The sequence below is a fragment of the Lynx rufus genome, unplaced genomic scaffold (assembly GCF_022079265.1).
Source record: "Lynx rufus isolate CCGP_SWC_20201006 ecotype Redwood Valley unplaced genomic scaffold, mLynRuf1.p SCAF_11, whole genome shotgun sequence".
NCBI classification, from domain to species: Eukaryota; Metazoa; Chordata; class Mammalia; order Carnivora; family Felidae; genus Lynx; species Lynx rufus.
In genome coordinates this window covers 17,036,921-17,063,092 of record NW_025814825.1, presented here as the reverse complement: position 1 = coordinate 17,063,092, position 26,172 = coordinate 17,036,921, and the positions used below count along the sequence as shown (strand labels likewise).

Below are 26,172 nucleotides of genomic sequence, written 5' to 3'. Positions count from 1 at the left end.
CACCTGGCATGTGTCCATCAGGTGAATACATCCAGGAGGCCACATAACTAGGGAAATCACAAAAAATAAGGGTAGCTCAGATTGAGGTGGGCTTCACGTCTGAAATCTAAGCTGATGGCAATACGGAGCTACTGAAAGTTCTTGAGCAGAGTAGAAATTTGCTAAATGCAGTGGGGGAGGGCTCCTCTAAAAAGAAACTGGGTTCACCTCTCCTTATTCCCTTCAGCTTTGGAAGTTATCTTCAGAACAGAAGAACAAGAGGAAGGGAGAAGAGAAAAGGACAGGAGGGAAAGGAGCAGGAGAAAAAGAATTTGGATCTTTGGACCAAAAAAGATTGGAAGGGGAGGATGGAGGACATCCTTATACCTCCTCATCACCTTCTTGAACAAAAAGGAAAATTAAATAGAAATAGCAAAGGTAGGGGTGCCTGGGTGGCTCAGTGGGTTGAGTATCCAACTCTTGGTTTCAGCTCAGGTCACGATCTCACAGTTCATGAGTTTGAGCCCTGAGATGGGCTCTGCACTGATGGCATGGACCCTGCTTGGGATTTTCTCTCTCTCTCTGCCCTTCCCCGGCTCATACTCTCTCTCAAAATAAATGAACATTTAAAAAAGAGAGAGAGAAAGAAATAGCAAAGGTAAAGTTCTTCAGGTAATATGGCCCTCCCTTTGGGAAGGGGGAAAACAAAAGAACACTGAGATAAGGCTGGCCCAGGAGGTAGACAGATGATTCCTTCGGAAGACAAGGAGTTTACCAAAGTGAACAGAAGAGACAAATCTTGTTGGGGCTTCTTCTTGAGCACAACTCTTTCTGCCTCAGCCCCAGAAGTACTGAGGGGGAGGGAAGGCTAATGCAGTCATCCAGATTCTTCTCCAATTCCCTGCCCCCATTCCAAATAGCCAATTGAGAGTAAGTTGCAGGGGTCCCCTGCCTCACCCCATTTTATCCCACAACTCCTCTGCCCCAGCTTCCAAGGACCAGGCACTGTGCAAGGCACTGGGTGTATACATGGCTAAGACATACAATACACTTCAGGAAAGATTTGTGCTGTGACATTTGCAGTACTATTTCAACAAGAAGCCCTGAAATTGTGATCCTATTTTCTGAACCCAAAATTCAGACATGTAGCCCAATTTGTATGCTGTACTCATGAGGACTACAGAACAGAAAGTTCAAATCAGACCTGGGCTGCTAATGGCGAGCCTGTGAATTCTGGAGCTCTAACACTTGCATATGGGGAGTGAGAAGGTTCAACACTTACTTACCACTAGACATTTCCTTATCACCCTTGATGAAGAGGGCAATATTTTATTCCTACTGTCATCTTTGTTATTATTATTCTCTGGCAGAAAAGGCCCTTTCCCCTAGAGTTCTTCCTCCATTGCATTCCTGCAGACAAAAAGGAAAATCCTGTTTATTTGCAATCAAGGGAGTTGATTCTGAGGTCGACCACAACCAGTGAAACAGAAACTGATTCCTTAAATCCTCCAACTCTGTGCAGCATCAGCTGAGAGGGCAGTTAACAAAGTTTTATTAGCATTCCTACCTATCCTTAGTCAAATTTCTATTCAGCCTGGCCTCATTTCTTTCAGGCCCAACACCTGGGCAGGTTAAGATGATTGCTGTAATTAATCATGCCCCAGCCCCTAGTTCAGACTTACCACATTCAGATTTCAATTAAAAAAAAAAATCTGGATGTCTGCATACAGAATGCTCTTTGTTGCTGAAGCAGCCTCCTTGTGGTCTGAAGGAGGGAGTTTAAGAAAGAAGAAAGGTTTCAGGGCCTTATCTGCAGTATTTGCAGGTATGTGAGAGATTAAGGATGATCTAGGCTCCAAAACACCTCCCTGATCTCCCGACTAGAACAAATTACATTTTAAAATATATATATTAAATGCAATCATAATGTTTGGCATGATTATTCATTGCATAAATGTTAGTTTATTATTACCGTATACTATTACAATTATCATTACCATTAATTCTCAGTGCCTCTGAGATCCCTTCTCTTAGGATCTTAAAAGATTTGGTGGTTGTCTCTATTAAAGTGCAAATGTTAGGGGAGCCTGGGTGGCTCAGTGGTTAAGCTGCCAACTCTTGACTTCGGCTCAGGTCATGATCTCATGGTTCGTGGGTTCAAGGCTTGCCTTGGGCTCTGTGCTGAGAGCACAGCCTACTTGAGATTCTCTCTCTCTCTCTCTCTCTCTCTCTCTCTCACTCTGTGCCCCTCCCCTGCTCACACTGTCTCTGTCTCTCTCAAAATAAAAAAAAAACAAAAACTAAAATGCAAACATTAGCAGGGGGTGGGGAAGGGAGTAGGTTTGAGGAAGGTGAATAGGAAAGGGGCTTCTGCTTTTCACTGTATATCTTCTGTGATTTTTGCAACATGCATACCCTGCTTTTGTAATTAAAAACAAGGAAGGACATTGGATGGAAGGGTCAGGAAAAGAGAATTTATAACTGGAACTGCTACCAGCTAATCTTTTTGCATTATTTTCACAAATCTGAAAAAAGCAATGAAAAACAAATCTTATTTCCCCATTTGCCTGGAATTTACTGGATGCTCCAAGTCCTTGGCTGGGCCCAGAGGGAAGTTATCTCTGACTTGGGGACAGGAGCTCATAGTGGACTTTTGAGAAGGAAAAGGAACATTGACCAGAAGAACCTGCTCAACTTTGTACTGTCCAGTGGGGGAGAGGAAAGCAGTGTCTAAGCCCCAGGTACTTTTCCAGAATCCCAACTTGGCTTGGAGAGGTTCTGCCATTTGGAGGTTGAGGAACACCCCCTGCCCCCACCTCAATTAAAAAGTATAGGACTCAGCAAATGAGATTCTAATCCCATAGATGCTACCCTAGCATACATATTTCCTCAAGTACCCCCAGGTAATTTGTATTGTGATCATCCATCCAGACTTGGCTGCTTTAGAAATCATTTACTCCAACTACTGATTGAGGAAACTGAGGCCTGAAGCATGGAAGGGACTTGCCCAAGGTCACCCAGCAAATGAGCAGCTGACCCTGGGCCAGAACTCTGGTCTTCTGAAGAAAATAAAACAGGACTCCTCCTACATCCCAGTAAGAAGATGGTGAAGAGAATGGGGAAGAGAGCCAGAAAGATGCCATTTCACATCTAATCACTTCTTGTCACGTTGTAACCGTTTTCCTCATATGGAGCCCCACACTGATGGATCAGAAATAACATTTTCAAAGTTATATCTTCAAGGAAATGGCTATTAATGTTCTTCCTCTCCTTTTAGAGTGCTGAGGAATACATATTAATTTTCTCTCTACTTATATTGCCTATTTGCAAATTGTATTCACTACCCAGTGCTCCAATTTGTCCTACCCCTGAAGAGATTATGATGAATAAATGTGTTCCTGGAAATAAAATAAAATACAAAATTTGTCACTGAGATTTATTTTTATAATTATTTACAGGGATTATTTTAGAATATATGGGGGGCAATAATAATAATGCACACAAGAGGGTTCTGGCATGATTTACCAGTATTAATTCAGAGTCTCTTCCTACTTCTCCAAAAGGAGCCGCAGGTCTGTCTGCAGCTCTGAGCCAGGGGTAAAGCAAGTGTCAGCTGCACCTGAAACCACCAGTACCAGGAGGCTGAGGGTCAGATGAAGTGCTGGGCAAGTCTTGTAATGGCCAGTGCCCTGGATTCGAGAGACCTAGCTCTGCTACCATTAGCTGGGTGCCCATGGCTGAAGCCTTTCACTCCTGAGGTCCTCAGTTTCCCTACATGTGAACTAACTGATCTAAGGAGAAATTTACTACTAAAATAAAAGATACACAAGTAAGTATGGACACCTCCCCAAAATAAAGAGTATGTGCTCATTACTAAATATTTCTTGACACCTACTAGGTGTCAGGCACAGACAATAAGGAACAAGACAGATACGATCCTTATTCCTCTGAGGCTTATATTCTGGTGGGAGGACACAGGTAATAAGTAAATAGATAATATAATTTCAAGTATGAGAAATGCATAATTTCCAATAGCAGTGACACATGCTATGAAGATAAAAGCAGACAATGTGAGGTGGGGGAGGGGGTACTAATTTGGATACAATATCCAAGGTCTCTGCGGGCTTTTCGGAGCGTTTCTCCTGTGAAATTCTTGATGAGCAGAGCACAAGCCTGACTTTAGCCCCTCTCATAATAGTTTTGTGGTCCCAAACTGCACAGCCCCAGACAGCTATGGAGTGTTCTGGGAAGTCTTCTCTAAGGAGCAACATTTGGGCTGAAGTCTGAGTAATAAGATGGAGCCAACCATGAGAAGACTCAGGAGAAGGATCTTGCAGGCAGATGGAGAAGCAAATGCAAAAGCTATAGAGTGTTCTGTTAATCTCACATTGCTGTATTGTCACCTTGCTTGTGTTTGAATGGTGAACTTGAGCTCAAGCTTCCCAGTGTCACCCCAGCCAGAAAGATGGGTATCCCAGGTGTACCTGCACCAGACTTTTAATTCCTCCAAAGCACAGGTGGGCTGAAGCCTTGAGATACTGCAGCTAAAAGCAGAGGCATTCATGGGCACACAGAGGTTCTACAGCCCTATCAAGTGTCTGTGGGGTTTCTTGGGGAAGAAAACACAGAAGGATCACTGACCTTTATACATGACCTCACTGGCACAGACTCTCACAAACACAAAAACACATAACTATATGTGTAACTGCATACACACAAGACACACCAATGCTGGATTCATGGATCCCATCTCATTGCTATAGCCGGACCTCTGAACCCCAATCTGGGACACACCCAGGTCTCCCATCTACTGCAATAGCTACCAGTGGCCAGTAGAGAATGCAGAAATTTTAGACCGTCAGTACCTACTTAGAACGCAGAGGGTTTATAGCTTATGCTAAGGTACTAGAAATTCATTCATTCAATTCATTTATTCAAAAAATACATATTGGGGAGGGGGGAACCTGGGTGACTCAGTTGGTTAAGCGTCTGACTCTTGATTTCAGCTCAGGTTATGATCTCACAGTTTGAGAGTCTGAGCCCCGCGTTGGGCTATATGCTGACAATGCAAAGCCTGATTGGGATTCTCTCTCTCTCTCTGCCCCTCCCACACTCTCTCTATAAATAAATGAATGAAAGAATAAATAAATAAATAATATTTTTGAAATAAAATAAGATGCTTCTTCTCTTTTAAAAAAATATGTATTGAGGGGCACGTGGGTGGCTCAGTCGGTTGGGCGTCCAACTTCAGCTCAGGCCATGATCACTCGGATCATGGGTTCGAGCCCTGAGTCGGGCTCTGGGCTGTCAGCACAGAGCCTGGAGCCTGCTTCGGATTCTGTGTCTCCCACTCTCTCTGCCCTTCCCCCACTCATACTCTGTGTGTGTGTGTGTGTGTGTGTGTGTGTGTGTGTGTCAAAAATAAACATTAAAAAATTTTTTAAAAATTTCTTAAATATATAGTGAGTGCCTACTGTATACTTGACACTCACCTAAACTCTGGGGACAGAGCCATAAAGAAAACAAAGTTCTACCCTTGTGAAGCTTACTTTCAGTAGGGGGAGAGATAATAAGTAAATACCAATTACGCCAGCAGGTGATCAGTGCTGTGGAAAACAATAGAGCATAGAAAGGGGAAAAGGAGTCCCAGGGGGCAGACAGGGTGATCAGAGAAAGCCCCACTAAGTAAGTGATATTTCAGCCAAGACCTGCAGGAAGCAAGGAAAAGCCAGGTGCACATCTAGGGGGGAAACGTTCCAGGCAGCCAGAACAGCAAGTGCAAAGGCCCTGAGGAAAGAAAGTGCCTGGCAGGCTTGGGAAAAAGCAAGGATATCAGTGTGGCTAAAGTGGAGAGAGGAGTGAATAAGAAGAAGAGCAATGCAAGTGGAATCAGGAGGCAGGGGCAAGGGGAGGGGAAGCACATCATCTAGGGCATGAGAGACTGAGACTAAGACTGGGGCTTGTACTCCAAGTGACTTGGGGAGCCTTGAACAAGGGACCCACATTTTGTAAAAACTGCTCTGGCTGCTGTGCTGAGAAGAATGGACCATGGAGAAGGAATGGCAGAAGCAGGGAGAGCAGACAACAGACTACTATAGGACTCCTGGAGATGGTGAACAGTGCCTAGATATATTTTGAAGATGATATCAACAGAATTTTCTGATAGATTGGACATGGAGAGCATGAGAAACACAGGAGACAAGAGTAACTCCAAGGTTTTGACCTGAGCAACTGGAAGGATGAAGCTGTCACACTGAAATGGATGAGCAAGTTAGGGGATGTGGGGATCAAGGGATCACTTTTGGACCTAAGAAGTTTGAGATGACTTTGAGACCATGCAAGTGGAGAGGTCAAGGAGGCAGTCAGTATATGAATGTAGAGTTAAGGAAGCAGATATAGATAGAGTTAGAAATTTGGAACTCCTCAGTTTTTAGATGGCATTTAAAGCCATAAGACAGGATGAAAAAGATGTGAAGACTGGGTCCTAGAGCACTGACAGTGAGAGGTCAAGGAGAAGGGGAGGAACCACAGAGACTGAGAATGAGCGGCTGCAAAGGTAAGGAAGAATCAAAAGCAAGTCAGACTCTGGAAGCCAAGAAAAAAATTGATAAAGATGGGGTTCCAACATAATAATGACAATTGAGCCAAGGACCATCAGGGAACGTTGAAAGCATTGGGTAAAGAGGAATTCACAGATTACCTATAAATTACAAAGGGGAAACTGTACCTTTGCAGTAGAGAGATCTGGTGGTCACAACTCTACCCAGGAGCCCAAACTTAGTATCTCCAAGAGTGAGACAATCTGACAATATGGGTCTCTGAGGTGTATGGGCCTCTGAAGTATACACTACTTACATGCTATTCTTGCCAAAATATTTAACCAGAATCTACTCAGGAGGAAACAGACAAATCCAGAAAGTGAAACATTCTTCAACACAACTGAGCTAGACTGACCAAAATGTCAATGTCATGGGGGGTGGGGGTGGGGAACAGGGAGGAGTGTTCTGGATAAAAATGGACTAAAGAAACATGACAACCAAGAGCAATACATGATCTTTCATTGGATATTGAAACTAGGAAAAAGAAAAGCAGCTAAAAAGACATTTTAGGGAGAGTCAGGAATGTTTACATTTGAACCATTTGATGATATTACTGATGATATTACATTACTTTTCTTAGGTGTGCTAATTGTTCTGTGGTTTCATAAGAGAATGTTCTTTTCTTTAGAAGATGCAAGCTGAAGAAATTAGGGGTAAACAAGTTGCCTACAGCCTACAAATGGTTCAGAAAAAAATGTGTGTGTGTAAGGGAGAGACAGAGAGACAGAGAGCATGCCAATGTGGTAACCTGTTATCAGCTGATGAATCCAGGTGAAAGGAAATGGGCATTATCTTGTTCTTTAAATTTTTTTTCTTAAGTTTGAAAAATGTTATAAATAAAATGTTAAGGAATAAAAGGAATAAAGAGTGATCAATGTGTCCAGTACTACTTAAGATCAAGTAAATAAAGGACAAAGCATTAACCACTGGATTTAACAGCAGGGAAGTCATTGGCAATACTGAAGACAGGAAGAGAGCAAAAGAGACAGGGTGGAGGGCAGAAGGGACCTAAAGACCTATATAGGCCTCGCTTTGAGCACAATGGGAATAAAGTGGTTACATTTGTTTTGTAGGGCAGTCAGCAGGACAGTTGTAGGAAAACAGATTTGGAGAAGAGAGTAGGGTCAAGAAAATGTCCTCACAGGCTGTGAAAGTACACCCAACCCTTCCCCCACCCATGAAGGGTGGAAAGGGCCTGAAAGGAGAGACTGCAAAGAGCTACCATTCACCAAAATACCACATTGTGGGGGTGGGGGGCTTGATGCAATTAAAAAGTCCATATGCACTGTGTGCTCCTATAGAGGAAGCAGCTGATAAGATACTCTAGGACCAACAGCAGCATGTGACAATGTAAGTGCGGCACCGTTGAAGACCTGCTGAGTCATTCTCTCACTGCACTCAGTGCATCTGACATCTGAGCCAAATTCAGTGTGCTAGAAGCCATGACTTTGGATGTGACAGTGACCTGGCAACACCTTCGTTCATAAAGTCTCCTCATCCTGGGAATCCCTCTCCCCATAGCTCCTTCCAAATCCTGCTCACCCTTGTTGACAAACTTTCTCCAATGCACCAGCCCTCAGTGCCTGCTCCAGAGTCTGAAAGATCATAGTAAAGCCTCTTGCAGGTGCCTGGCATTGACTCCTGCTATATGGTGTTGTTATGTACATTTTTATCTGTCCTAACTATGAGTTCAACTCCTTGAATATAGAGAACCCAGTTTATATCTCAAAATATTCTCAGCTTTGCCCAGAATAAGTGATCTAGAAACTGAAGAAGAGAGGGAGAAAGGGCGGAAGAAGATGAAGGCCATAGTTTAACACTCCCCCAAGCTCACCATGCTGACTCCAAGCCATGGGATCACTTCTCACTTCTAATGGGTTGGAGTGGAGTTACTTAGAGGCCCCTGCTGTCAAGTCCCCCAATTTCTGAGTTTAGAACCCCTGGTAAGAAGCCTCCCTGAAACAGCCCACAGTGCTCTCTCCTGAAGCTGTTTGCAGTAAGTGACTCACCCAATTAAGAGCATCTACATAACAAAGCCTCACCGGGCTGCAGAGGTCACAGAGACTGTGAAGTGTGTCTTTAGTGTGTGCAGCAGAGAAGGTTCACTAATTACCAGTCATTTCCACCCCTCAAGAGCCTGTCAGCCTTTGAGATGCAGAGGATAAAAGAATCCCCAAATTCCCACCCCACACCAATCATTTCTCCCACCCCAACCCTCCCCTGCATTTCAAACCTGTGACTAATAAGTGCCAGGAATGGGCCTCTGCCCACCTGGCTCAGAGGAGGGAGAGAAAAGTAGTTGCTTTGATTGGGAGCATGTTTCAGTAAAAGGGAACTGGGAGGAGCATGAAAACAAGGAGAGTTCTGGAGGCACTGCATCATTGTCTCCATTAAACAAGCAAGCAAACAAAAGTTGTATTGTCTTTTCCCTGTTTATAAAGGCAACAAATGTTTGCAGTAGAAACTACAGGTGAACAAGAAGAAAGTTACCATCACCCGCGATCCCATTCCCTAAGATAGTGGTCGATTACACAGACATTCTGGCAGCCGGCATTCTAGGTGATGTGCATTAACTGTGGGTGTGTGCATGTCCTTACTCTCTCATAACCAGATTTTTTCACTTAATGATGTATCTCCAACATCTCTCCCCATGGACACATGGAAAGAATGCTAGAGCTGGCAGGGATGCTGAAAGGGGCTAGAAGAGAAGGTGAGTTTGGGAATTTGAGCGTACGAGGGAGGCATTGCCAGAATTTCTGAAAGCTGAAGGAGGCTATTGTGAGGCAGGAAAGAGCACTAACCTTTGGAATGTGGGCAAGTGACTTCCTCTCGATTAGCCTCAGTTTCCTCATCTGCAATATGGGAATAACACTACATGCCTTATGGGATTGTTGTCAGGATTAAAAGAAACCATGGATTTCTTTGGCATTGGATGTTTTATTACTCATTTTAATAAGTGTTCATTCATGCCTACTTAGCCCTCTGCTAGTCTGAGTTAGGCATATAAAGAAGGCATCTGGTTAGGCCTAAAGGATCTTAAAATCTACTTGAGAACTTGAACACACACACACACACACACACACACACAAAGTTCAACAATATAAATTTAAATAGCTAATGAAAGATATCATAAATTAGTAGATAATTAAGTGTCAGATGAATGGCACCAAGAGCACTGCAAGGATTCAGAGGTAAGAAAGAACACAGGGGGATAATCATCATCATCTCTTTGAGCACTTTCTATGTGCCAGGCACATGCATTGTCTCATTTAATTTACCCACTGACCTAAGAGGTAGGTACCATTATTGCATCCACTTTGCACAGGAGGAAACTCAAACCTTGTCCCAAGCCGCACATCTAGGAAATGCGGCAGTACTGTTCTTTGGAACCAAGCACTTGGATCCCAGAGCCCACCACGTGCTAAAGTGCTATGATCTGCTCAAATGAAGGTAAGCCCTGGGCTCAGCTGAGCCCTGAGCTGAATGGTAGAAGAGGGAGAATGTGGTCCCTCCAGCTTTTGTAGTTGGAAGCAGGCCCAGCATTACAACAAACAGGAAGGGGATTCAGATGACAGACAGGCAAAAAAAGGTAAACAAGCAAGCAAACAAACAAACATATCCACTATGCAATAGTTTATAGTGACACTGAGGGTTAAAGATATGACCAGATTTAACTCCAAGTGACTCTTGGCTATTCTAAAATACAATCCTTCTGGGCACTTGGGTGGCTCAGTCAGTTAAGCATCCAACTTCAGCTCAGGTCATGATCTCACAGTTCGTGGGTTTGAGCCCCACATTGGGTTCTGTGCCGACAGCTCAGAGCCTGGAGCCTGTTTCAGATTCTGTGTCTCCCCCTCTCTCTGCCCCTTCCCTGCTCATGATGCTCGCTCTCTCTCTCTCTCTCAAAAATAAATAAACATTAAAAAAATGTTTAAAAAAGAGAAAGAGGGGAAGGGGAAGTGTAAAAATATCTGCATCGTCTCCTTTGATCAGGAAAACAAAAGTGTTTCCCAAGGTTTTCCCTCCTGGTTTGCCACCTCCATACTTCTACTCGTGTCTCATTTGCAAAACTGGGTCGTATGGCCTTCCCCAGCTACAAGAATTGGAAGAGATAAAACTAGGATTGTCATGACTGGTCTACACCAATCACAAAACACTGCTTGGGCCTGGAACACTGTTACAACGGTAAGCTTAGGAAAAAAAGGAAGAAGGTGGATATTGAACTGCATATCTAAATTCCAGTATCAGATTTGGGCATTGCAGGATTGGAAGTTGGATGCACAGCATAGGGGACAAGGGATTCCATGGAAAGGTAACACAAGGAGTGGGAAAACACAGGGCATGTGGCAAGAACAAAGAAATTAGATTTGACTGGTGTATAGGCAGCTGCACTTTTGTAATTTATCCCATGGAAATAAAATCACTGACTGCAAGGATATAGACTCAAGAAATTTTGTTAGTGGAAAATAAAACTGATAACCTTTATGACCATCAACAGGGGAATGGTTGAATAAGCGGATATCTTCATTCTACAGAATGCTATGGAGCTAAAAATAAATAAATTACCTTTATATCTATAGACCCATTTGTTAGCAAGAAAGAACGAGCAACAGATAACTCTCATATATTCACTGTTTGTATAAACAAGCAATAACATAATAACCTCACACCTGGGTAGCTCAGCTGGTTGAGTGTCTAACTTTGGCTCAGGTCTTGATCTCACAGTTCATGAATTCGAGCCCCACATTGGGCTCTGTGCTGACAGCTCAGAGCCTGGAGCCTGCTTTGGATTCTGCCCCTCCCCTGCTCACACTCTGTCTCTCAAGATTGAATAAACGTTAAAAAAATTTTTTTAAACCCATAATAGTCCCATATATATGAGCATAGTTTATATGAGCATGGTGGGTGTGGAGAAAGGGACAGAAGTTACATTTCAGCTGTTAACACTGGATATCTCAGGAGACTGGGTGGGAAATAGGAGATGGAGAGATCATAAAGTTTGTCTTTAAATATCTCTGAGTGCTTTGCTGGTTGGTGAACATGTTTTTTTATAATTTTGGGACGTAACTTAAAGCCTTTTGAAAGGAGTTTAGAACTACATTATCAAGAGTCAAGTGTTTCATGTAGACAATGGGGAGCCATTGAAGATTTGGGGGCAAGGGAATGATGCGATCAAGAAAATTAACCTAGCAAGAGTACATATAATGGATTAGAGGCAAGAGAGGCTGAGATGAACAGTTAGAAGGTTCTGGTAGCAGTAGTTCAGTCAGGACCTAATAAAGTACTGAACTGTGATAGCAATAATATGTGAAGTGAGAAAGAGAAAAGGGAGCCCTGACTACAGCCTTGAGACACATATGTCTGAATGATGGGAGGAGTGGTCATGGGTGGGTGGACGGTGTTTTCCATTTACATGTATCAACTAACACATCTTGCACTCTGAAAATCTGAATAAATGGCTGGAAAAACATAGGTATTTCTCTTTTCCAATCTCCTCGAGCATTGACTTATCTGATATTTACCACATATAGGTTCAAAATAATAATTTTTTCATGAGTTTTTATCCTCCTTATTAAATTGAAAACATCTGAGACTATAGAGAATACTTATTGGTGCCCCCCCCAAGGTGCAGTGAGCCCCAAAAGTGATTGTTCATCCATTCAGCACAGTTGATGGTACATACAAATGCTCTTCATTCATTCCTTGAAGGAATAGCCCCATCCCTGCCCCCTTGGAGTTACCATGCAGTGAAGGAGACAGCCTCTCAACAGGAAATCCCCAGTGTGGTAAGTGCTCTGAGAGAGGGTTACAGGAGCCCTAACTCAGTACCAAGTGGGAGGGTGCAGGGAAGTGGTGTGAAAGCTGAGACATGAAAAAGAGTAGTGAGCCAGGTGAAGAGAAGGACAGAGGTCATTCCAGATAGAAGGGAAAGCATTAGCAAAGTCCCGAGGGAGGGTGTAGCATGGCACATTTGAGTAACCAGCAGGCAATCGTTGATAGCAGGAACTCAGGCTGAGAGCGAGAAGGAGACACAGAAAGGCAGAAGAGCAAGCTGAGGCAAGTCAAGCCTCAGAGACCCGGGGGGCCACGGGCTCAACTTGATCCTAAGAACGATGAGAACCTGGGGCTTTTGAGCAGAAGACAAACGGAGTGATACACTTTTTAAAAAGATCACTCTGGCTTTGGCAGGCACTACAGGGAAAAAAGGAAGGATGCTCACTGGTTTGGTTTCCCCATCAGGCTGGGAGCTGCTGGAGGCTGAGTTGAGCCCATCTCATTTGTCTTTTCCCCCCGGCTCTGTGCAGGACCGTCTCAGCAAGGCCTCAGCTGCAGGTAGATGTGGTTAACCCACCCATGGACACTCCCTCCACAGGTAAGTAAAAGCCCAGCAAGATTTCCCCGGAGTGATGGATTGGGATACTGAGGATCTGAAGAAAAGAAGGGAAAAGAGTAAAGATGAAATGGGAGCGAGGCGAGACTGATTTCTTCTCTCCCTACCTCAATTACTTTATCTGTGAAATGGGGTATTCGTGGTACTTACCTCAGAGACTTGCTGTGAGGACACTATTCATACACAGTTCTTAGTATCTGGCACAAAGCGAACATTCAGTAAGTGTTAACTTTTGTTCTTGTTCGTCCTGAAGGACACTACTGTCTTCCAGGGTAGGGCTGGTCGGATTCCAGAAAATGCTTGAGAGTCGCTGGGCCAGGAAAGTCTCAGGACTACCAAGAGACCAAAGTTTGACAAAATCTTACATGCGAGTTTGGGCCGAGGTTGTTAGTGTGCTTGTGTTCACGTGATTTAAAAAATCCTAACATAGAACATCCAGGTGAGGAAGAGGAGCCGCCACCGCCGTCCCACGAGTCCCAGGTTGTGCGCTAGGCCCTGGGCGGGGGCCTGAGATTCAGCGGCCCAGCCGGCGGGGGCGGAGCCTGACGGGTTGGGGGCGGGTCGGCGCAGGGGAGGGGCGGGGCTGGCGCCGCAGCCCTCGGCCCCGCCCCCAGCGGAAGTGCCGCCGGGCCCGCCCCTCCCTCCAGAGGCCGGTTCCCCTAGCTGGTCACCCGGCCCGCTCTCCCCGGTGCAATTCGGCTCCTAGAGGGAGTTCGGCCAGAGTCCCAACGCCAGGTCCGAAGAAGATGACCCGGGTCTGCGTATCTGGCTGTCTCGGGCAGTGCTCTCTGTCCCTCCCAGTCCCCCGTCCTCCTTTCCATTCCTCTGTTACCAGCGCGGCCGCAGGCGCCGCGGGGAACCGCACAGGTAAAGACTCGGCTACTGAGGACGCAGGTGTGGGTGCCTCCCTGAATGCACGGGCCAGGGAGAGGCTGATGGCACGTGCCCAGCTTTTTTCCAAAGCGATTGTATTGACAGTGGGGCTCCGGGTGGGCAGACGCGGACCCCAGGAGCGCTACATTGCACTGGGGAAGCAGAGGGGGCGGGACTGAAGCCCCCAGACCTTGAGAGCCGGCTCGTTTGTGTCCCCGCGTCTTGCGCAGGCTCTGTTGTGCCTGGAAGGAGGTGAGCTGGTTGGGTCCGGGCTGCAGCTCCGGAGGGTTATCCCCCCACCCACTCCCTGCGGCGACTGGGGTCTGACAGTCGCTCCTCCCGGGCGCACACAATGTGAGGTTTGCAGAATGAAAATCAATAAAATCAATGCAAATGCAAAGAACACGAAACGTGTTTGGTTGTTACTATTTGCGTTTGTTAAATTCTTTTATTAATTTTTAAAAATTTTCTTCGTGGAAAAAGTGTCTTTGGCTCGGATCCGGGCCTCGGAAAGGGAAGCAAAATGCCCCGGGTCTCCCCGCAGGGGGGCGGGGGGCCTGTCCTCCGTCCCGGGCCGCGCAAACTTCCCGTAGAGGCAGTGCTGGGTCCAGCTGTGGGAGGGGAGCCCCCAGTGCGTTCGGCTTCCGGATACGGCTTCCTGCCCCCCCCCCGCCTCATTGTCCGCACTTTAGGGAGAGCCCCCACCCCTCCATAGCATTTTCCCGGTTCACCACCCCCCCGCCAAGGGGGCCGTGCCTCCTCCCCTCCCCCCCCCCCAGCTCTCCCCGGCGCTTTAAATAATGATATTTGCATGCAGGGAGCGATTCATAAATATGTCAGGACCGGTGAAATATAGGCAACATTTCAAACTTTCTATTTAAAAAACATGAATTATGGCCGCGGAAAATGTGTTCCCATTTAAAGGCGATACGAAGTATTTGGTGTCTCGTCCCCGGGCCCATCCATCACGCAGACAATAAAGAGAGTTTTTCGCCCTGACACCCGCGATTTATGGGCGCCCTTCTCTGCCCTCATCACTCACCCGCCGCGGCCGGCCCGGCGACAGGCCCAGCGGAGAGAACTGCAGCCGCCCCCCACCCCCGCGCCGGCCCGCGCGCGCACTTTGCGCCCTCGCCAGCACCCCAAGACCTCCCCTCCCAGGGGGAAGAGCCTGCTCCAAGGAGTTGGGAAATCGGCAGTGAAGGTCTAGGCAGCCGACCGAGAGCTGAATCCAAACTCGTCCTCTCCCCTCAGTGCAAGCCTCTTTTAGGGGCTGGGGCTGAGCGGGCAGAGGAGCGGCCTTGCGGGCTAGCTCAGCGTCCGGGCCTCGCCCGCCAACCGCGGCGCGGCGCTTTAAGTTTCCAGCGCAGGCTGCGGGAGGTTATTTACGTGCGGGTACGAGGTGAGGGGAGAGGACTGGGCTGGGGGCTTCCCAAGCCGATCTCTGGGCATTCCGCCCCGGGGAAGGTGAGCTGCTTTCAAGCTTCCTTGAGCCTTACTGGGCGGATGCTTCGGGGCAAAGCTGTTTGCAACTTTTACAAAGCTTCCTTCTCCCTGGTGCGATCCCCACAAACACATCCTGGGCGTCTGCGACACCTTGGAAACTATTCTTACGGACCCAGGCGAGGAGTTGGCGAGAAATAGGAAGGGGAGGTGCCTTCCCTAGCCGTTCGCCTCGGGCCAGGCTCGGCTGCCCCAAGCCTTCTTAGCCCATCGCCCACACCTTGCGCGCGCACATACCAGCGCGCGGTCCTCCCTAAGTGACCACCGAATCATAGTGGCAAACTTGCGTCGAAGAAAGTTCGGGCATCATTTGCCGAGGAATTTGCTTTCAGTTTTCGCCGCGGGCGGACTCGGCCCGGCGAGGGCCGAAGCACTACCAGGGGTGGGGGCTGCCTGGCACTGCCGGGAAGTGAGGGGCAGCTCCCGGGCTGAGCGCGTTGATAGTCCAGCGCGGCCGCGTGATCACCAGGAGCCACCCCGAGTCCCATGCTGGGCCGATGCATCTGCGTACACTCGAACCGGGAGCCGTTTCCTGCCGGATGCCTGAGAGCTGAACTTATTCGGATGCAGGCAGCGCAAACCGCAGAGAAATCCCGTCCATTCTAAAAATGACAAGGTTGAATTTATTAGATCAAGATTCACGTGTAAGTGCAGGGAGATGAATATTATACAAACAGCACCAGGTCCAGTGTGAACGGAAGATCGCTTCCGGTTTCAAGCCATGTAACCTAACATTTGAATATTTAGACCTACAGAGGGATATAAAATATTATTAAATTCTTGGTGTGTACACACACAGTCAAGTTGAAAAAATTCTAGAGCAAGTGTTTTTTTACAGCTCCTGCTTGAGTGTAATTTGGACTCAAGATAGCCTTATGTTCAAATAACCACCCAGTGAATGTTTCCTATAGCCAGAGTGAGTTCCGATACGTTGAGGGGTGCAGTATGTGTACCTCTTTAAATATCTGCGTCGTGGCAAAGGTGAAATAAATACATTTAAGAAGAGCGGGCACACAGATAGTTGAAAAACTGCATCGCTACAATATTTCCGGATATGGAAATAATTATTACTCCAGGTTGGCTGTGGAAGGTGTGCACAACTTAGGGGGGGGCTTTCGGGAACCCGAGGTGGGAGCCACAGGTCCTGAAATGCTGGGCACCGAGCACGCTGAGGTGGGCCCCAGGCCCTCAACCTCCGACCCTGGCGTGATTGCTGGAAGAGGCTCGGCCCGAACGGCCAACATTGTCTTGCCTCGGGGGTTCTCCCGGATACACGCCGGGAGACAGAGACATCACCAGGCGCTGAACCTGGCATTTAAGATAGGAGGACCTGGGGTCCAGCCGGCAGACATTTCCCCCTTAGCCACTTCAACGACCCCTCAATCCTGGCTCCACCGTGCTTAGGCAGTGACCATTTGGGCCTATCGATTTGGAGCAAGACTGCGTAAAAGGGCGGGTCGCGCTTGGTTCCGAGTCGTCCCAAAGCTCAAAGCTGGAGGACACCGGAGAAGGCCACGATTTCGCGTCCGTGCGGAATCCGGGCCCCACCCGGCCTGGAGAGAACCAGTTTGAAGCCTAGAAGTGATTGTCTGGCTGCATTTACTTATTAAGTGTTAGGGATCCCCTCACAAACTCAGTGCTGAGGCCCAGACGCCCCGAGGGTCTCCTCCGTATATTTGCAAAGCCCAGGAACGCCAGGAGCGAGGTCGGCGACGTCGCAGCTGTGAAATTCCAAGGCCAAATACTAATTCCAGAATTGGGCGCTTGCAACCGTCCAACCATCACACTACCCTAGTCTTTTTTTCTCACCCCTTCAAACGCACCCAACCCTGGCACAGGAGCAGAGCTGAGAGCCCCTGCTTGGGGAGAAATTAGGCAGGACTCTGCCAGGAGTTCCTGGGAATTGCACACACTCCTGAGGCAGCCCTGCCGCAGAGAAATAACCCGGGCGCTGAGAATGCCCTGCTTTAGAGAGTGTGACTGCGCCGAAGTGGTATATACGGTATACCGAGAGGAGGGAGAGAGAATAAGAAACATTCCCTGTCAAGTAGGAAAAGGAAGAAAGGAAGAAGGGAGAAAAGAATGAAAAGGTAGGGAGTCTAGAAAGAAGCGTGTGAGGAAACAAAAAAAGAGAAGGATAGAGGAGAAAAAGCCAGGACAGGCGAGCCGAAAAGAGTACAGGCCTTGGCCAGGCCCCGGGACCAGGCCAGACCATGGTTCCCGCAGGCCCGGTGCCACCGCAGGCCCGAGAAGAGATGAGGGCCTCGCGAGACGGTCCCCCACCAACCCTGCGAATATGGGCCCCGCTTCCAGTCCGGAGGGACGGGCCGGGGTCCAGCGGCCTCCGCCCGCTCCATCTTTTCCCCCCTCCTGGGGACCACAAGGCGGGGCAGGACAAGGGTGGGGAGGCCCCCAGGGGCGCGCGCCAGTCCCGGACTGTTTGGGCGCTCTGGCCCAGGCTTTCCAGCTCGCCGGGCCTGACCTGTCAGGCGGATTATCTTCGAGGGAGATTAATAGGGGAGGCGGGCTGCAATAATAATCGTTTTGTTTGATGTGACAACTCTGATAGGCGTTGATTTACTTACAAACTGATAGGCTTTTAATTGAGCGCCTCCGCCGAGCCCGAGATGAAAGGGAAGCGGCGGTGAAAGGCGGCCCGCCTGCCCTCCGGCCTCAATACTGATTAGCCATCTCGACAGTGAATAGTTCAAGGCATTTTCAAACTTTTTTTCCTCAGCTCTCTCGCCTTCCTTCTCCTCCCACCCCCTCCTCAAATATCTGCCATGCCCATTCCTTTTTTAGAGAAAACAAATCATTTACACTGTGTGCAAATAAAATCCACAGGACATCCACGCCAACCGCCGCTGGGGTTGGAGGCTTTAGGCCTAGCGCGGTGTAATTAATAACTCCCCCACCCCCAAGGCCTGCAAGACCTTCAGGGATTTGGCCTCCCGGGCAAGATGCGCAGGCTCTGATGCTGGCGCCTCCCGAAAGCCCCGGGCGCGCAGGCCCCCAGGCGCCCCCGTGCGCTCGGACCTTCAGAGTTGGGTTTGCGAAGAGCGAACGCACGCGGACCACGACCCGCGCGCGCGCGCGCGGCTCGGCGCAGGCCTGCGATCGTGTGCGGTCACACCGCGGCACGCCCATTCTGGGGCACGCGGGGCCCACTCTCTGGTTCCCCCAGGCTTTAGGTGCTGGGGTTACCGCCCCTGAATCGCCCAGGGCAAAGAAAAAGCTGCTGGAATTCCAGGAGAGGGACAGAACTGAGTCTAGAAGACTGCGGGCGGGCTGGGGGGGGGGGGGGCGCAGAGAGGACGCCCGCGGTCACCTCCAGTTCTGGCCGCCGCCCCCAGCATTCAGTCTCTGGGCCTCACGAGGAGCCTGCAGCAACGCGCGGCCCACGGCGGGGCTAGCGGAGCTGGGAGCTCTACAGTTGATCCGGGCCGACACCTCGACAGCAGAGCACTCACTCCCTGATGCAGACACTAACACACCCGCTGGATACAAGCGGCCTCCCCCACGCGCTGCCCTGTAGAGACAGCTTAGGACTGTCCCGCCCTCAGAAATGGGCAACTGGGACTCGCTCCCCAAAGAGGACTCAGACAGCCTTCACAGCCTCTCGTGTGGCCTCGCCACCATCTTACGGACTCACCTTCCTCACTTGTCGCACAGGCAGACACTCCAGATCTCCTTGAACGCAGGTGTGTTCTTACACCTACCCACACGCACACACACACACACACACACACACACACACACCGACAAACAGCAGCCCCAAAAACACATCGCCTCACTTCGCTCTTCTCCAAATTATCTTTAGTCAAGTGACAATCCCATGAAGTTTACCAACCTAAAGAATCGAGGGATAAGATTAAAACGCAGAAAAAGAATGCCTATGAGAGAATTCTAAAACTCACCCCAGAAAGTTCTCGGTACCTGTTTGGAGTGGGAGAGAAACAAAAAAAGGGAGAGAGGGGAATGGGGCGGTTAGAGAGGAGAGGGCGAGCCTGAGGAGGGCAGGTCCCAGAACCGACCCCCGCCGTTTGGGGCTCAGTGCCGGTGGAAACCGGGTCGCTAGACCCGGCCCCTGCCCCCCGCGCGGGTACAGACTGGCTCCTGGCTCCCCGCGCTCCCTGCCCCACCATTTATCAAAGGACTTGACAACAAAAGAAGAGCCGGGGCGGAAAAGTGGGGGAGGGGAGATTCAAAGTCGTCCAAGTCCTTCCGAGGAAGGGGATGTGTCCTCCTCTCGCCTCCTTCCAGTTTCTGCGAGTTTCTGGAAGCGACCCCCGAACTCGCTCCGGACGCTACCAAAGCCCTGACAACTCACACGGCGGCACAGACGTACGTACACACTTGTGCACCCAGCTCCAGGTACACAGAGGCACGCACAGCGCCTCCCCTCTTCCTTCCAAACCGCCCGAGTGACGGTGCAAATCGAGGGGAACGCGGCAGTCCCGCTCCGCTTCCCTGGAAGACCCAAGTTCCTACAAGCAACCGACCCCTCCCTCTCTCCGTTCTTTCCCTCCGCTTTCCCAACGCAGGTCAGTCCCAGCTCGGCGTTCCTATAAATTCGAGCGAGTAGCCAGCCCAGAGGAATCCCGGCTACCAAACCTGCGGGGATACCGTAGGGTGGGAGAGGACTGAGGAGAGGGCCTGAGTCAGTTTGAGACGTATCTCCACCGGACACCCACGGCCAGGCCTCCTCGAAGCCTCTCAGCCCCAGCTACGATCCGAAGGGAAGTCAAAGAATTAAGACCGGGAGGAGGTACCCCACCATTGACCTCCAGGACTCAAAGTTACATTGGTGGTGTGGCTCTTAGAAATAAGTCTGAGTTTCGGGTCGGGGCACTACGACGGGTGGACTCCGCGGCAGGCTGGCAGCCTGACATCCTCACGCTCCCGAGGGACTATCCGGGGGACAAAAATATCTCCCATCTTAGACGTCGCCGCCGCCCGTCTCGGGTACCCGGGGCAGCTCCTCCCTCCGCGGTCCCAACAGACTGAAGTCCCAGAGGTAGAAAGGTGTATCTTTCTTCCACGCCGAGGGGGGCAAAGCGCACACCCCAGGCCTGTGCAACCCTCTCAGCGCCCTGGGCGCACCTGCGCACTTTACCCTCACTATTCATTTTCCTGACACAGAGAGCCCCTTTTCCTCTCCTTCATTCTTTTTCTTAGAGCCACCCCCACCCCATCCCAGGAGGCTGCTCCTCTTTCCCCCTCCGCTGGTTCCCCCTTGGTCTCTTCCTTACTCTCTCTCCATCTCTCTCTCCCTCTCCCTTTTTCCCCTTCAAGTCGCACCCGCCTTGTAATCAGCAACAAAAGCTGACATAAATCACAGGCGGATTGACAAGAGCTGACAAATAACTGATTGATTGCGGTCGAGGAACATTGACAATTGATGGAGGGGTGGAGATGCCCAAAGAACTGAGGAGAGGGGGAGAGAGAAGAGAGGGTAGCAGGGGAGAGTAAGAATGGGGAGGGGGGGACGGAGTGTGAAACAGAGGAAACATGTGACCCCCGCTCCTGCCCCAATCTGCGCGTCCCCGGGCGTCACGTGGTCGGGAAGGGCTGGGAGCCCAGCGCACAGCCCGGAGACGAGCCGCCGCCGCCGCCTCCGCTGCCCACCTAGCTTCTGGTTTCTCTGCTGCCGAATCTTGGGAAATCAAAGCGGGCGGGCGGACTTCCTCCGTCACCCGCTCTCCACCTTTCCTTACCCCGGTGGCCGCGTCGCGAGAGATTTCAGTTACTGAACGAGACAGAATATTTGGTGTGTGGGGCCCCTGTGCGCCCCTGGAGTTGACAGTCCAGCTGTTGTCCAGACTCCCGCCGTTGCTCCTTCTGGACACCCCCCTCAATCTTTTCCTCTTACGCACCCTCCTGCAAAAAAAGGTTTCAGTTTATTTTCGAGCCAGGAAAAGGAAGGACGACGAGGTAGAAAAAAGAGGGAGGCGGCAGATAGCAAACGCAGAATAAATGTCCAGGTCGTCCTCGGAGCGAAATCGAGGGAGGGGACACGCGGGAGGGGGGCGGTGAAGAAGGAGCTGCCCATTAAAACCAGCGCTGAGAGTCCTGGCGGCGGCGGCGGCGGCGGCGCGGGACGCGTCACATCCCCTTGACCCTCCAATCACCTCGGGCTCCCATTTGATTGGAAGGCGGCAAAGGCTTTAATCTCCCCCTCGGTGCAGCTGCTTTTGAAGTGAGTTTCCTCGCCAGAGCCCCGGCTGGACAGGCAACGGCTCACATCGCCAAGCGCAGCGTCAGCGCTGGGTCGCGAGTGCGCAGCGCAGGGGCACAGCCCGAGGCGGACACGGCGAGCCACCCGGCACTCCCACAGTCCGGCCGGCTCCTCCCGCTCGGCCACGGCACTGCTGCGGGCCACCCAGGATTATTCGCTTCTGGCTCCAGGCGCCGAGAAGGCGCGCTGGGTGCCCGTGGCCGCCGCGCCAGCTCCTCCTCCTACTGCTTCTGCTCCCCGGGCGAGCGCGCAGCCCGGAGCCCGCCCCGCGCCTCCCGGAGCCCTCCCCCCGCTGCTCCCATGCGTGCGGGTGGGTCATGAGCACAGCGCCCTCGCTTTCTGCCCTAAGAAGCAGTAAGCACAGCGGCAGCGGCGGCGGCGGCGGCGGCGGCAGCGGCAGCAGTGCGGACCCTGCCTGGACCAGCGCGCTCTCTGGAAATAGCTCTGGCCCCGGCCAAGGCTCGTCCCTGGCCGGCAGCACCAAGCCTTTTGTGCACGCTGTGCCCCCCTCTGACCCTCTCCGCCAGGCTAACCGCCTGCCCATCAAGGTGCTGAAGATGCTGACGGCACGGACTGGCCACATTTTGCACCCCGAGTACCTGCAGCCCCTGCCTTCCACTCCCGTCAGCCCCATCGAGGTAAGGACCCTCTCCCCGGATCGCGCTGGGACCACCACCCTGGCTGCCGCTTCACAGGATTTTCTTTCTCTCGGGATCTGGGGGTGGGAATGGGGGGGGGTCAGAGTGATTCAGTTCCGGGATGGGGGAGAGCCCATAGTGCTCCCGCACCTTAAAACTAGGGCGGAAAGGGGGCAAGAGGTAGAATGGGGTGTGAATGCTAGGGGACAAAGCAGCTAAAACTTATTTCTCCTTTTGGCATTAAAGCTTCCACCCTGACTCCGGCCCCTTCACTTTCGGCCCGGAAGACGGGCGGAAGTCCGAAATGCGGTTCCAAAGTCGCAGTCTTAAGGGTCCCCAGAAACTGATATTTGTATACAGCCTCTAAGGCACCAACGGCCTGAGCCCTTACTCTGAAGAAATAGGGGTGTGTGTGTGTGTGTGTGTATGTGTGTGTGTGTGTGTGTGTATGGGAGAGGAGATATAGTTTTGGGTCTAGGAGTCAGAAACCAAAACATTTCTGAGTATTTTTAAAAATACAGTTGGCGCTTATAGAGGGAAGAATATATCCTGATTTGGCGGGGAGGAGGGAGCTGCTGCCTTTCTCAAGGGCGAGTTTGTGTGTGTGTGTGTGTGTGTGTGTGTGTGTGTGTGTGTGTGTGTGTCTCTTGGGGGGTGTGGGGGGTGCTGCCTAGGATTGCGCCTGGAGCTGGGAGGATCGTAACTGGCGGATTGCGGAAGGGCGTTTGAACCCTAGAAGCCAGGATTCTAAAGGGTTTCCCCTTCTTTCTCTTTGTGCCACTCCCCAACCTCACGTCTGACCCCGCAGCTTGATGCCAAGAAGAGCCCGCTGGCGCTGTTGGCGCAAACATGCTCGCAGATCGGGAAGCCCGACCCCTCGCCCTCTTCCAAACTCTCCTCTGTCGCTTCCAACGGGGGCGGCGCGGGCGGTGCCGGCAACGGCACCGGGGGCGACAAGGACGCAAAGTCGGGCCCCCTCAAGCTGAGCGACATCGGCGTGGAGGACAAGTCGAGTTTCAAGCCGTACTCCAAACCCGGCTCGGATAAGAAGGAGCCGGGAGGCGGCGGCGGCGGAGGCGGTGGTGGCGGGGGCGGCGGCGGGGGGGTTTCAGCAGAAAAGTCTGGATTCCGGGTACCGAGCGCCACCTGCCAGCCATTCACACCCAGGACAGGCAGCCCAAGCTCCAGCGCCTCGGCCTGCTCGCCAGGAGGCATGCTGCCTTCGGCCGGGGGCGGCCCGGAGGGCAAGGACGACAAGAAGGACCCCGACGCGGGCGGCGGCGGCGGCGCCAGCAAGGGTTCCGGGGGCGCCTCGGCCGAAGGGGGACCCACTGGGTTGGCGCACGGCCGGATTAGCTGCGGCGGAGGGATTAATGTGGACGTAAACCAGCACCCAGATGGGGGCCCCGGGGGCAAGGCGCTAGGCTCAGACTGCGGCGGTTCATCGGGCTCCAGCTCCGGCTCGGGCCCCAGCGCGCCCACCTCCTCCTCAGTGCTGGGCTCTGGGCTGGTGGCTCCGGTATCACCCTACAAGCCGGGCCAGACAGTGTTCCCTCTGCCTCCCGCGGGCATGACCTATCCAGGCAGCCTGGCTGGGGCCTACGCTGGCTACCCGCCCCAATTCCTGCCACATGGCGTGGCTCTTGACCCCACCAAGCCGGGCAGCCTGGTGGGGGCGCAGCTGGCGGCGGCTGCGGCGGGCTCTCTGGGCTGCAGTAAGCCGGCGGGCTCCAGCCCCTTGGCCGGGGCGTCGCCGCCATCCGTGATGACAGCCAGTTTGTGCCGGGACCCGTACTGCCTCAGCTACCATTGCGCCAGCCACCTAGCAGGGGCGGCGGCAGCCAGCGCTTCGTGCGCTCACGATCCGGCCGCGGCGGCCGCGGCGCTCAAGTCCGGATACCCGCTGGTGTACCCCACGCACCCGCTGCACGGCGTGCACTCTTCGCTAACAGCTGCCGCCGCTGCCGGCGCCACACCGCCCTCCCTGGCAGGCCACCCCCTCTACCCCTACGGCTTCATGCTCCCTAACGACCCGCTCCCCCACATCTGCAACTGGGTGTCGGCCAACGGGCCCTGCGACAAGCGCTTCGCCACGTCCGAAGAGCTGCTGAGCCACTTGCGGACCCATACGGCCTTCCCCGGGACAGACAAACTGCTGTCGGGCTACCCCAGTTCATCGTCTTTGGCCAGCGCCGCAGCGGCCGCCATGGCTTGCCACATGCACATCCCCACGTCGGGCGCTCCGGGCAGTCCCGGGACGCTGGCGCTGCGCAGCCCCCACCACGCGCTGGGACTCAGCAGCCGCTACCACCCTTACTCCAAGAGCCCGCTACCCACACCCGGCGCTCCTGTGCCGGTGCCCGCCGCCACGGGACCGTACTACTCCCCCTATGCCCTCTACGGACAGAGACTGACCACCGCCTCGGCACTGGGGTATCAGTGAGGGCGGTGGGGAGGGTTAGCAAGGGAGAGAAAGGAGCTGGGGGGGGGGGAGGGAGGAGCCGAGGGATGGGCGGGAACAGGGCAGAGGCTACTGTCACCCGCGCGTGGGGATGACCCGGGCCAGGAAAGGAAAATATATATATACCGTATCTATCTACCCAAAACAGCGACCGAGACCCGGTGGGAAACTCCCCTTTCCTCCACCTCTCATTTCCCCACCCACGCAAACTTTATAAAAGTTGAAAAAATATCATTTGACTTTTTATAGAAAAAGAAGGAAAAATTAATTGAGAAGGTGTTCATCTGAGGACTGCATCGGTGGACACTGGTATTTATTTATGTTAGCTCCAAGCGGACCCGTGGTTCAAAAGTGCATTATTTAGTTTGATCTCCGTAGGTAAAAAGGAGGAGGGGTAAAAAAAAAAAAATTAAATCTTGAGGGTAAAAATGTGAAAAACAAACCCTCCCATCCCTTGTAGAGTATAAATAAATACAAAACCGCCACAGAACTAGAGGTCTTCTCTTTAATGTTACTTTAAAATTGCTATTATTGTATTGTACGTTCTTATTTAATGTCTGATTGAAACACAAATTTACATGCATGTTTGTTACAAAAAATGAAAAAACAAAACAAAACAAGTCACAATTTGTCAGCTCTGATTTCAAATTGCAATTATTTTTAAGGTGTATACCATCGAAAGAGAATGGGTATTTTTTTGTATGTATTCTGGAAGAAAACAAAAAAAAAAAAAAGGAAAAACAATTCTATTCCAAAACCTCATTTGCCTTATTTTGTTCTTTAAAAGGAACACAACTATTTTTAATTTTTAAGTCCACCCGCTGAGAAGGGGACAAATAAGGTTTACGTCATGTACTAAAATAATAGACAATGTATCGCTTTAAAGATTAAAATTCCGTATATTTGATGTATTAAAAGGTTTTACTTCTTATCTTTTTTTTTATTTTTTATTTATTTATTTTTTTGGTGAAAGAGAAAGGAAGAGCATGGCAGTTTCGGCCGCAGTGGGTTCCCTGGGCCTCACGGCTGCTCCTACTTCCCAGGACCGTGGCTGCATTTCCTATTGTTTTTGTTGTGATTTTTAGGAAGATGCAAAGGGCTGGCCAGTCGTGGGGTTTGCCTTGGGGAAAATATCTTTAAACAGGGGATTTCACAATTTGTAAGGATCGTGTCCTGAGCAATCGCTCATTTAGTTTTTAATTTCCCTCCCAGCGCACGGTTTGTTAAAAGTGAAAGGAAAAAAAAATGATTTTTTAAAAATCATGATTTCTCTCTTGAGATTTTTGAGAATTTGGCTTTTGTTTTGTACAGAGAGCGCGCAGTCCAGGGCTCTCCCCAAGGCCTTAGCCCCGGGGAGGTGCCACTGCCCGCTGTCCCTGTCTTTGCTTTCCAAGCATCCCTGTCCCAGGCGGGCAGCCGGGATAGATCCGGGGACGGTGAGCGCCTGGGAATCTGTTTCCCAGGCCTGGGGGGAGCGCGTCGGAACCTTC

The 26,172-nt window shown here is 50.9% G+C and overlaps 1 protein-coding gene across 1 annotated transcript; it reads left to right on the top strand.

The window, feature by feature from the left end:
- The first annotated feature begins 21,584 nt into the window (after positions 1–21,584).
- Positions 21,585–24,694, top strand: ZNF503 (zinc finger protein 503). Its single transcript, XM_047072066.1, has 2 exons — positions 21,585–22,221; positions 23,030–24,694. The coding sequence occupies exons 1-2, from the start codon at positions 21,901–21,903 to the stop codon at positions 24,662–24,664; spliced, it is 1,956 nt and encodes a 651-aa protein (XP_046928022.1). The 5' UTR covers positions 21,585–21,900; the 3' UTR covers positions 24,665–24,694.
- The last annotated feature ends 1,478 nt before the right edge of the window (positions 24,695–26,172 follow it).

What these genes read in the sequence shown, in the direction of transcription:
- ZNF503 (XM_047072066.1), top strand. Translation starts at nt 21,901, where the DNA reads ATGAGCACAGCGCCCTCGCTTTCTGCCCTAAGAAGCAGTAAGCACAGC. An exon ending in CTCCCGTCAGCCCCATCGAG is followed by an intron (nt 22,222 to 23,029) that starts GTAAGGACCCTC and finishes CTGACCCCGCAG; the next exon opens with CTTGATGCCAAGAAGAGCCC.